Source organism: Epinephelus moara, unplaced genomic scaffold (genome assembly GCF_006386435.1).
Source record: "Epinephelus moara isolate mb unplaced genomic scaffold, YSFRI_EMoa_1.0 scaffold1188, whole genome shotgun sequence".
In the NCBI taxonomy this organism is placed as follows: domain Eukaryota; kingdom Metazoa; phylum Chordata; class Actinopteri; order Perciformes; family Serranidae; genus Epinephelus; species Epinephelus moara.
Genome location: NW_026078651.1, coordinates 18792 through 31014, shown reverse-complemented (window position 1 = coordinate 31014; position 12223 = coordinate 18792). Strand labels below are relative to the sequence as shown.

General features: G+C 46.2%; 1 protein-coding gene across 2 annotated transcripts; it reads left to right on the top strand.

Annotated features, from left to right (window-relative positions):
• Positions 1–982: 982 nt before the first annotated feature.
• On the top strand, positions 983–3207 carry LOC126386956 (uncharacterized). 2 transcript variants are annotated; one of them, XR_007569571.1, is made up of 2 exons: positions 983–2957; positions 2989–3207. XR_007569571.1 is itself a non-coding variant. In XM_050039538.1 (2 exons), coding segments are annotated over exons 1-2 (1278 nt in total). In that variant the 5' UTR covers positions 983–1157; the 3' UTR covers positions 2498–3207. The 2 variants fall into 2 exon arrangements, 1 of the variants encoding a protein (XP_049895495.1); XM_050039538.1 differs by having other exon boundaries at positions 983–2434; positions 2497–3207.
• The last annotated feature ends 9016 nt before the right edge of the window (positions 3208–12223 follow it).

Here is a 12223-nt window from a genome sequence, read left to right as displayed (position 1 = left end):
GTGGAGCATGCTCAGAGCGCCTCGGCCAGTTTGGGTCTGATTGACTGTATACATGCAGGAGTCACATGATCTGGGTGTGTTAGTCCCACTGTGACACATTCACTGCAGGACCATTTCACTCACACTGACATGTTTACAGGGATTTATATAAATCCCTTTTCTCTGTTGTCATGGAAACGGACTGACTGAGACATGCACCCACATTCTCAAGACAGACGTGCTAAAACTTAGTGGCCACAGGGGGCCACCTACAGGTGATATTTGGTTTCATTAGTGCAACATCGTAGATAACTGGACTTCCTCAGGTCTTTTTTGAAGACATTTCACTTGTCATCCAAGAGCCTTCTTCAGTATCTTGTTCTGTACAAGGCGAAACGTCTTCAAGAAACACAAGCAGGTCAGCTGCCTACGATACAGCACTTACGTATGATGACCACGACCTGATGACTGAGATTCTTCACCAACATTTCCCACGTTTTTACTGTTAAAGGAAGTTTTTCCTTCTCTGACTTAAATCTTAAGGATAGAATGGTTGTATGCTGTAAAGATGGAGTTAAATTCAGTTGGAATTTTGTGATATATAATTAAAACTGACTCAACCAAACTTGATTGGTGCGACCCATTCAGTTTGGAACTTCAGGCCTTTGCACATGGAGTTTGTTTTTTTTGTACAAAATTGTCACGCTTCTAAAAATAACGTTGTGTCATGTTTTCACACTGAGTCTGAAACTTTTGCCCATCATTAAAATGTTCGGAACGGATTTCGATTTTCTGTGTTTTTTCCATCAGAGTCTTGAGAGACGTTTCACACTTGGCTGTCCTGTCCATTAAAGGCAAAATGCCCAAATAAAATATCTTAAAAAAAAGTGTCTCCATAGTTGTCACTTCTATGACATCAGTGAGATGAACGACGTCAGACAGCTGCNGCAGAAACAAAAGAAGATCTCAAACAATTGATCTTGCTTGAAGAATTTAAAAACTGTCTGCCTGACATCATTTGTACATATTTAAATGAGCAAAAAGTGTCCACTTTGGATAAAGCTGCTGTTTTGGCAGATGAGTTCCTCTTGACCCATAAGATTGATTTTGACAAAAGACAGGGCGAGCAAAAGGGAAGAGCTTTGTTTCACAGACCTCGTTCTCCAAAGCCTGTGTCCATGTCTTCTGCTTCCTTCACTGGTAAATCAGCCATTGGAAGCGCTTCTTCAGAAAAGGCCTGTTTCTACTGTAAGAAACCCGGCCATCTTATTGTTGATTGCCCTGTCTTGTGTAAGAAACAAAAGTCCTGTAAGCCAGTAGCTTTGATAAAAACTGTAAAAGAGTCTGCTGTAGCCCCAGCTATGGAGCATTCAACTCAAAAGAGTGAGTTAGCTGGCTCTTCAGCTTTTCTTATGGATGGTTTTGTTTCCCTTGGTTCTGATCCTGCAAGCGAGCGGCCTATTAAGATCTGGGGAGATTCTGGAGCTTTTCAGTCTTTGATCCTCGAGGACTTCCTCCAGTTTACTGATGAATCTGCTCTGGGTTCTAGCGTTGTTGTCGAGGGGTTCGGTGGGGGTTACTTGTCCTGTCCTTTACATAATCTTAACCTTCAAACAGCTCTGGTCTCTGGAGAGGTAGCTGTGGCTATTTGTCCATATCATGATCATTGTCTTGCGGGACATATGGGAGTTCGAAAGACTTTGGACCGTGTGTTGAGGCATTTTTTTTGGCCTGGTGTGAAAAAGGATGTTGCTCAACACTGTAGAACATGTCATGTGTGCCAAACTGTTGGTAAACCTAACCAGAAAATCCCACCTGCGCCCTTACATCCGATTCCAGCTATTGGAGAGCCTTTTGAGCGAATCCTGATTGATTGTGTTGGTCCACTCCCTCGCACCAAGTCAGGTAACCAGTACTTATTGACTATCATGTGTACGGCTACTCGGTTCCCTCTAACCATTCCCCTGCACAGAATTACAGCTTCAGCGGTTTCTAAGGCTCTAATTAAGTTCTTCACTGTGTTCGGCCTTCCCAGGGTTGTTCAGACTGACCAAGGGTCAAACTTCATGTCCCGTGTTTTCTCTCAAGTGCTCAAGCAGTTGTCTATCCAGCATTGTACTTCGTCTGCTTATCACCCAGAATCTCAGGGAGCCCTGGAGAGGTTCCACCAGACTCTCAAGTCAATGTTATGGGCCTACTGCAGAGAGTTTGAGAAAGATTGGGATGATGGAACCTGTACAGGTACTTACAGGTGTGTTACTCGCCTGTACAGGTACTTACAGGTGTGTTACTCGCCTGTACAGGTACTTACAGGTGTGTTACTCACCTGTATAGTACAGATAGGTGTGTTACTCATCTGTACAGGTACATACAGTTGTGTTACTCACCTGTATAGTACATACAGGTGTGTTACTCACCTGCACAGGTACATACAGGTGTGTTACTCACCTGTATAGTACATACAGTTGTGTTACTCGCCTGTACAAGTACTTACAGGTGTGTTACTTGCCTGTACAGGTACATACAGGTGTGTTACTCACCTGTATAGTACAGACAGGTGTGTTACTCAGCTGTACAGGTACATACAGTTGTGTTACTCGCCTGTACAGGTACTTAGAGGTGTGTTACTTGCCTGTACAGTACATACAGGCTTGTTACTCACCTGTGCAGGTACATACAGGTGTGTTACTCAGCTGTACAGGTACTTACAGGTGTGTTACTTGCCTGTACAGGTACTTACAGGTGTTTTACTTGCCTGTACAGTACATACAGGCTTGTTACTCATCTGTGCAGGTAGAGACAGGTGTGTTACTCAGCTGTGCAGGTACATACAGGTGTATTATTCGCCTGTGCAGGTACTTACAGGTGTGTTACTTGCCTGTACAGTACATACAGGCTTGTTACTCATCTGTGCAGGTAGAGACAGGTGTGTTACTCAGCTGTGCAGGTACATACAGGTGTATTATTCGCCTGTACAGGTACATACAGGTGTATTATTCACCTGTGCAGGTACTTACAGGTGTGTTACTTGCCTGTACAGTACATACAGGCTTTTTACTCATCTGTGCAGGTAGAGACAGGTGTGTTACTCAGCTGTATAGTACAGACAGGTGTGTTACTCAGCTGTACAGGTACATACAGGTGTGTTACTCGCCTGTACAGGTACATACAAGTGTATTATTCGCCTGTACAGGTACATACAGGTGTGTTACTTGCCTGTACAGTACATACAGGCTTGTTACTCACCTGTGCAGGTAGTCATGCAGCTCTCCTTGGTGATGTAGTTGTTCTTGTTTCCTCTGCAGCCTCCGTAGATGAATGGTTGGCAGCTTCCTGTCTTATGGTCGTAGTACCAGTGTTGAAACGCAGCTCTGCAGGGACCCACCTCAGGCTCTGCCTCACAGCGCTCTGATTGGACAACACCACACAGACATGTCAGATTTACCTTGTTATCTTCAGTCGGATAATATTTTGATTCATGAAGGAGGTCAAACATTTGTTCGATCAGAGAAATCTACAGGTTAAACCTCGGCTGAAGAAGAGCTCGTTAAATCTGAATCACAGGGTCAATACACTCGTTATTTCTCACTGTGTAGAACACGATGTTTATAGTCTGGGTTGGGACTGCACTCGGCTCTCACCTCGCCACATACAGGTGACTGAGCATGCTCAGTCTGGGCAGAGCGGGAGTGATGACAGAGACCGTGGGAACACACAACAGCAGCAGTTTGCTGACTGTGGTATGTTGAACACTGTGAGACAGAGTGTGTGTCCTTGGTGGACATCTGAGCTCTTTTTACCTGTCTGTTCGTCTCTCAGCTGATGGTGAAAATAAACTGATGTTTATTAAACTCTGACTCATGCAGGTGAGCACACCTGTCTCTGTTACAGGACGTCATTTTTTATCCAACATGACCTCAGCTGCAGTTTGTGACTTCTGTCAGCGTCTTGGAGTCTGAACTCATCCTGACACAGAGACTCTGAACACGGAGATAAGCTGTGTTTATCAGACGACTGATCACACCAGGATTCATTTATCAGAGGACACAGAGTGGATAGTTCAGAGGACACAGAGTGGACAGTTCAGAGGGCACAGAGTGGACAGTTCAGAGGGCACAGTGTGGACAGTTCAGAGGACACAGAGTAGACAGCTCAGAGGACACAGAGTGGACAGCTCAGAGGACACAGAGTAGACAGCTCAGAGGACACAGAGTAGAAAGCTCAGAGGACACAGAGTGGACAGTTCAGAGGACACAGAGTAGACAGCTCAGAGGACACAGAGTAGACAGTTCAGAGGACACAGTGGACAGTTCAGAGGACACAGTGGACAGCTCAGAGGACACAGAGTAGACAATTCAGAGGACACAGAGTGGACAGTTCAGAGGGCACAGTGTGGACAGTTCAGAGGACACAGAGTGGACAGTTCAGAGGGCACAGAGTGGACAGCTCAGAGGACACAGAGTAGACAGCTCAGAGGACACAGTGGACAGTTCAGAGGACACAGTGGACAGCTCAGAGGTCACAGAGTAGAAAGCTCAGAGGACACAGAGTGGACAGCTCAGAGGACACAGTGGACAGTTCAGAGGACACAGTGGACAGCTCAGAGGACACAGTGGACAGCTCAGAGGACACAGTGTGGACAGCTCAGAGGACACAGAGTGGACAGCTCAGAGGACACAGAGTAGAAAGCTCAGAGGACACAGAGTAGAAAGCTCAGAGGACACAGAGTGGACAGCTCAGAGGACACAGAGTGGACAGCTCAGAGGACACAGTGGACAGTTCAGAGGACACAGTGGACAGCTCAGAGGACACAGAGATGGACGGACAGACACATCACCAAGAATCAAACTGTGACACAAGAGTTGAAACGTACCTGCGAAGTCAGTAGCAGACATTTCTGTAAGAGAAGAAAAAGACGATGTTAATGATGATGACATCATCTCAGTTTCTCCTCTCAGAACAAACTGCAGCTTGTTTTTATTCTTCAGGATCAGTTTGTCTTTTCTGTTTGTCCTCCCAAACAACTGTCTGTCTGTGTGTGTGATGTGACATCATCATCATCATCATCATCATTGTGTTTAAAATAGAGCAGACTGAGCTCCATCAGGAGCTGACAGAGGACAGATTTAATCATCATGTGTAATACTCTCTTCATCCTGCAGGAGGCGCCACCGAGGCTTCAACTGATCACGCTCAGATCACACCCTCCAAAACTACAGAAACTTGTACCTGACGACACAGATTCAGTTAAATGGCTCTGACATGACAAACTGACGACTGGCTGTGGGCCAGTGTCGGGCTGTCACTGAGCGTCTGAGGTCGTCAGCCCACCTGAGTTCAGGTGAGTTCAGGTGTGTTCGGGTGAGTTCAGGTGAGTTCAGGTGTGTTCGGGTGTGTTCAGGTGAGCTCAGGTGAGTTCAGGTGTGTTCGGGTGAGTTCAGGTGTGCTCAGGCGTTTTCACGTGTGTTCAGGTGTGTTCAGGTGCGCTCAGGTGTGCTCAGGTGTGTTCAGGTGTGTTCAGGTGAGTTCGTGTGTGTTAAGGTGTGTTCAGATGAGTTCAGATGTGTTCAGGTGTGTTCATCTGTGTTCAAGTGAGTTCAGTTGTGTTCAGGTGTGTTCAAGTGAGTTCAGGCGTGTCCAGGTGAGTTCGAGTGAGTTCAGGTGTGTTCAGGTGTGCTCAGGGGTGCTCAGATGAGTTAAGGTGAGTTCAGGTGAGTTCAGGTGTGTTCAGGTGAGTTCAGGTGAGTTTAGGTGTGTTCAGGTGTGCTCAGGTGTGTTCAGGTGTGCTCAGGTGTGTTCATCTGTGTTCAAGTGAGTTCAGTTGTGTTCAGGCGTGTTCCAGTGAGTTCAGGCGTGTCCAGGTGAGTTCAGGTGAGTTCAGGTGTGTTCAGGTGTGTTCAAGTGAGTTCAGGTGTGTTCAGGTGTGCTCAAGTGTGTTCATCTGTGTTCAAGTGAGTTCAGGTGTGTTCAGGTGTGCTCAAGTGTGTTCATCTTGTTCAAGTGAGTTCAGGTGTGTTCAGGTGTGCTCAAGTGTGTTCATCTGTGTTCAAGTGAGTTCAAGTGAGTTCAGGTGTGTTCAAGTGAGTTCAGGTATGTCCAGGTGAGTTCAGGTGTGTTCAGGTGAGTTCAGGTGTGCTCAGGTGTGCTCCGGAGAGTTAAGGTGAGTTCAGGTGTGTTTAGGCGAGTTCAGGTGAGTTCAGGTGTGTTTAGGCGAGTTCAGGCGAGTTCAGGTGAGCTCAGGTGAGTTCAGGTGTGTTCAGATGTGTTCAGGTGTGCTCAGGTGTGCTCAGGAGAGTTAAGGTGAGTTCACGTGAGTTCAGGTGTGTTTAGGCGAGTTCAGGTGAGTTCAGGTGTGTTTAGGCGAGTTCAGGTGTGTTCAGGTGTGCTCAGGTGAGTTCAGGTGTGTTTAGGCGAGTTCAGGTGAGTTCAGGTGTGTTTAGGTGAGTTCAGGCGAGTTCAGGTGAGTTCAGGTGTGTTCAGGTGTGTTCAGGTGTGCTCAGGTGTGCTCAGGAGAGTTAAGGTGAGTTCAGCTGAGTTCAGGTGTGTTTAGGCGAGTTCAGGTGAGTTCAGGTGTGTTTAGGCGAGTTCAGGTGAGTTCAGGTGTGTTCAGGTGTGCTCAGGTGAGTTCAGGTGTGTTTAGGCGAGTTCAGGTGAGTTCAGGTGTGTTCAGGTGTGTTCAGATGAGTTCAGGTGTGTTCAAGTGTGTTCAAGTGTGTTCAGGTGTGTTCAGGTGAGTTCAGGCGTGTTCATCTGTGTTCAAGTGAGTTCAGGTGTGTTCAGGTGAGTTCAGGTGTGTTCATCTGTGTTCAAGTGAGTTCAGTTGTGTTCAGGTGTGTTCAAGTGAGTTCAGGCGTGTCCAGGTGAGTTCAGGTGTGTTCAGGTGTGTTCATTCAGGCGTGTCCAGGTGAGTTCAGGTGTGTTCAGGTGTGTTCAGGTGTGCTCAGGTGTGCTCAGGTGAGTTAAGGTGAGTTAAGGTGAGTTCAGGTGAGTTCAGGTGTGTTCAGGCGAGTTAAGGTGAGTTCAGGTGAGTTCAGGTGTGTTCAGGTGTGCTCAGGTGTGCTCGGGTGAGTTCAGGTGAGTTCAGGTGAGTTCAGGTGTGTTCATCTGTGTTCAAGTGAGTTCAGTTGTGTTCAGCTGTGTTCCAGTGAGTTCAGGCATGTCCAGGTGAGTTCAGGTGTGTTCAGGTGTGTTCAGGTGAGTTAAGGTGAGTTCAGGTGAGTTCAGGTGTGTTCAGGTGTGTTCAGGTGTGTTCATCTGTGTTCAAGTGAGTTCAGGTCTGTTCAGGTGTGTTCAAGTGAGTTCAGGTGTGTCCAGGCGAGTTCAGGTGAGTCCAGGTGTGTACAGGTGTGCTCAGGAGAGTTAAGGTGTGCTCAGGAGAGTTAAGGTGAGTTCAGGTGAGTTCAGGTGTGTTCAGGTTTGTTCAGGTGTGCTCAAGTGAGTTCAGGTGTGTTCATCTGTGTTCAGGTGTGTTCAGGTGTAGGTATTACCTGTCTCCTGAGTGGCGACTGACTCTGTAGCTGCAGGTTTAGGACCCTCAGCCTCCCGAGACACCTCTGGATGGACAGACAGACAGACAGACAGACAGACAGAGACACAGACAGACAGACAGAGACACAGACAGGCAGACAGACAGACAGAGACACAGACAGACAGAGACACAGACAGACAGACAGACAGACAGAGAGACAGAGACACAGACAGACAGACAGAGACACAGACACACAGACAGACAGACAGACAGACAGACAGAGACACAGACAGACAGAGAGACAGAGACATAGACAGACACAGACAGACAGAATTAGGTGTTTAACTGTTCGCACACGCTGCTGTTTCCTGTGTGTCATGCTCTGGTGTAAACAAACAAACATGTAAAGACAACCAGCAAAATCCAACTAAGAAAACAAGGGAGTCCAGGGAATGACAGGAAATACGCGTACATATACCATCAGACGATGACATCATCATGGTGACAGGATGTTACATCACTCATAAGTACCTGTAGTTATGTTTGTGTCTCACCTGTATGGAGGGCGAGACCCAGTCGAGAAGCTTTGGCAGGAAGTTCAGGAGCAGCGGTCGACTCATCAGGAAGGACTGATCCTACACAAACACACACACACACACACACACACAAAGCTGGGTTATACTGGTTTCACTGGTGTCTTACCAGACCATCAGAGACCACCAGAGACTGTCAGAAATAATCAGAGACCACCAGAGACTGTCAGAGATAATCAGAGATCATCAGAGACCATCAGAGACTGTCAGAGATAATCAGACATCATCAGAGACCACCAGAGACTGTCAGAGATAATCAGAGACCATCAGAGACTGTCAGAGATAATCAGAGTCCATCAGAGACCACCAGAGACTGTCAGATATAATCAGAGACCATCAGAGACTGTCAGAGATAATCAGAGACCATCAGAGACCACCAGACACTGTCAGAGATCATCAGAGTCCATCAGAGACTGTCAGAGATAATCAGAGTCCATCAGAGACCGTCAGAGATCATCAGACACCGTCAGAGACTGTCAGAGACCATCAGAGACTGTCGGAGACCATCAGAGATCATCAGAGACTGTCAGAGATAATCAGAGATAATCAGAGACCATCAGAGACCACCAGAGACTGTCAGAGATAATCAGAGAGATAATCAGAGACCATCAGAGACCACCAGAGACTGTCAGAGATAATCAGAGATCATCAGAGACTGTCAGAAACTGTCAGAGATAATCAGAGTCCATCAGAGACTGTCAGAAACTGTCAGAGATAATCAGAGTCCATCAGAGACTGTCAGAGATAATCAGAGATCATCAGAGACTGTCAGAGATAATCAGAGACCATCAGAGACCACCAGAGACTGTCAGAGATAATCAGATATCATCAGAGACCACCACAGACTGTCAGAGATAATCAGAGATCATCAGAGACCACCAGAGACTGTCAGAGATAATCAGAGACCATCAGAGACTGTCAGAGATAATCAGAGTCTATCAGAGACCACCAGAGACTGTCAGACATAATCAGAAGAGTCTATCAGAGACCACCAGAGACTGTCAGACATAATCAGAGATCATCAGAGACTGTCAGAGATCATCAGAGTCCATCAGAGAATGTCAGAGATAATCAGAGACCATCAGAGAAAACCAGACACTGTCAGAGATAATCAGAGAATGTCAGAGATAATCAGAGTCCATCAGAGACCATCACAGACCGTCAGAGATCATCAGAGACCGTCAGAGACTGTCAGAGACCATCAGAGACTGTCAGAGACCATCAGAGACCGTCAGAAACTGTCAGAGATAATCAGAGTCCATCAGAGACTGTCAGGGATAATCAGAGTCCATCAGAGACCAGCAGAGACCGTCAGACATCATCAGAGACCGTCAGAAACTGTCAGAGACCATCAGAGACTGTCAGAGACCATCAGAGACTGTCAGAAACTGTCAGAGATAATCAGAGTCCATCAGAGACTGTCAGAGATCATCAGAGACTGTCAGAGATAATCAGAGTCCATCAGAAACCATCAGAGACCGTCAGAGATCACCAGAGACCATCAGAGACCACCAGAGACTGTCAGAGATCATCAGAGTCCATCAGAGACTGTCAGAGATAATCAGAGTCCATCAGAGACCACCAGAGACTGTCAGGGTCCATCAGAGACCACCAGAGACTGTCAGAGATAATCCGAGTCCATCAGAGACTGTCAGAGATCATCAGAGACTGTCAGAGACCATAAGAGACTGTCAGAGATAATCAGAGTCCATCAGAGACCACCAGAGACTGTCAGAGACCATCAGAGAATGTCAGAGATCACCAGAGACTGTCAGAGATCATCAGAGACTGTCAGAGATAATCAGAGATCACCAGAGACTGTCAGAGATAATCAGAGTCCATCAGAGACCACCAGAGACTGTTAGAGATCATCAGAGACTGTCAGAGATAATCAGAGATCATCAGAGACTGTCAGAGATAATCAGAGACTGTCAGAGATCATCAGAGACTGTCAGAGATCATCAGAGACCGTCAGAGACCGTCAGACATCATCAGAGACCGTCAGAGATAATCGGAGACTGTCAGAGATAATCAGAGACTGTCAGAGATCATCAGAGACCGTCAGACATCATCAGAGACCGTCAGAGATCATCAGAGACCGTCAGAGATCATCAGAGACTGTCAGAGATAATCAGCGATCATCAGAGACCATCAGAGATCATCAGAGACCATCAGAGATCATCAGAGAGTGTCAGAGATAATCAGAGATCATCAGAGACTGTCAGAGATAATCAGAGATCATCAGAGACTGTCAGAGATCATCAGAGATCATCAGAGACCATCAGAGATCATCAGAGACTGTCAGAGATCATCAGAGACCGTCAGAGATCATCAGAGATCATCAGAGACTGTCAGAGATAGTCAGAGATCATCACAGACTGTCAGAGATCATCAGAGACTGTCAGAGATAATCAGAGATCATCAGAGACTGTCAGAGATCATCAGAGATCATGAGAGACTGTCAGAGACCATCAGAGATCATCAGAGACTGTCAGAGATAATCAGAGACCGTCAGAGATCATCAGAGATCATCAGAGACTGTCAGAGATCATCAGAGACTGTCAGAGATAATCAGAGATCATCACAGACTGTCAGAGATCATCAGAGATCATCACAGACTGTCAGAGATCATCACAGACTGTCAGAGATAATCAGACATCATCAGAGACTGTCAGAGATAATCAGAGATCATCACAGACTGTCAGAGATCATCAGAGACTGTCAGAGATAATCAGAGATCATCACAGACTGTCAGAGATCATCAGAGATCATGAGAGACTGTCAGACATCATCAGAGATCATCAGAGACTGTCAGAGATCATCAGAGATCATGAGAGACTGTCAGAGATCATCAGAGATCATCAGAGACTGTCAGAGATCATCAGAGATCATGAGAGACTGTCAGAGATCATTAGAGACTGTCAGAGACCATCAGACATTGTCAGAGATCATCAGAGATCATCAGAGACTGTCAGAGATCATCAGAGATCATGAGAGACTGTCAGAGATCATGAGAGACTGTCAGAGATCATCAGAGATCATGAGAGACTGTCAGAGATCATCAGAGATCATGAGAGACTGTCAGAGATCATCGGACACTGTCAGAGACCATCAGAGACAGTCAGAGATCATCAGAGACTGTCAGACACCATCAGACACTGTCAGAGATCATCAGAGATCATGAGAGACTGTCAGAGATCATCAGAGACTGTCAAAGATCATCAGAGATCATGAGAGACTGTCAGAGATCATCAGACACTGTCAGAGACCATCAGAGACTGTCAGAGATCATCAGAGATTGTCAGACACCATCAGACACTGTCAGAGATCATCAGAGATCATCAGAGACTGTCAGAGATCATCAGAGATCATGAGAGACTGTCAGAGATCATCAGAGACTGTCAGAGATCATCAGAGATCATGAGAGACTGTCAGAGATCATCAGAGATCATGGGAGACTGTCAGAGATCATCAGAGACTGTCAGAGATCATCAGAGATCATCAGAGACTGTCAGAGATCATCAGAGACTGTCAGAGATCATCAGAGATCATGAGACACTGTCAGAGACCATCAGAGACTGTCAGAGATCATCAGAGACTGTCAGAGACAAGCTGTGTCTCTGTCTCCTGACTGAGGGGACGTCCCTAAAACATGTTGGACTGTTCCTTTAAATCATGCTGAGACATCTCAACAACCTCACAGATAACATTGATTCACAGAAACAGGATTTGGCTTTGATGAAATATTAAATCTACAGAGAAGATGAGTTTGATTCAGATACTGATGGATGATCAGGGTGATGTCATTACAGAGCTGATTAACTCAGGGTCTGTCCACAGTATGTTAGATCACAGAGGGAGGAACACACTGACAGGAAGTTAACTGAAGGTGATTGGTCGAACATATATAGGACACAGTTTGCCCCATCAGGATCAGAGTTTACATCAGACTTCAGATCAGAGTTCAGATCAGACTTAAGATCAGAGGTCTGATCAGACTTAAAGGGAAATCTGTTTATTTCAACCTGTCTCCTATCATCCTAAATTTGGTTCAAGTGACTAGTGACATACAGATAATAGTTAGCATGTTAGCCGTTAGCCCAGATACAGCCGTAGCGTCAGACCTGTTAAAACGTAAGTGAACGGGCATCCCTTCAAGTGCAAAGTTAGTCCACTAAACAAG

What these genes read in the sequence shown, in the direction of transcription:
- LOC126386956 (XM_050039538.1), top strand. Translation starts at nt 1,158, where the DNA reads ATGTCTTCTGCTTCCTTCACTGGTAAATCAGCCATTGGAAGCGCTTCT.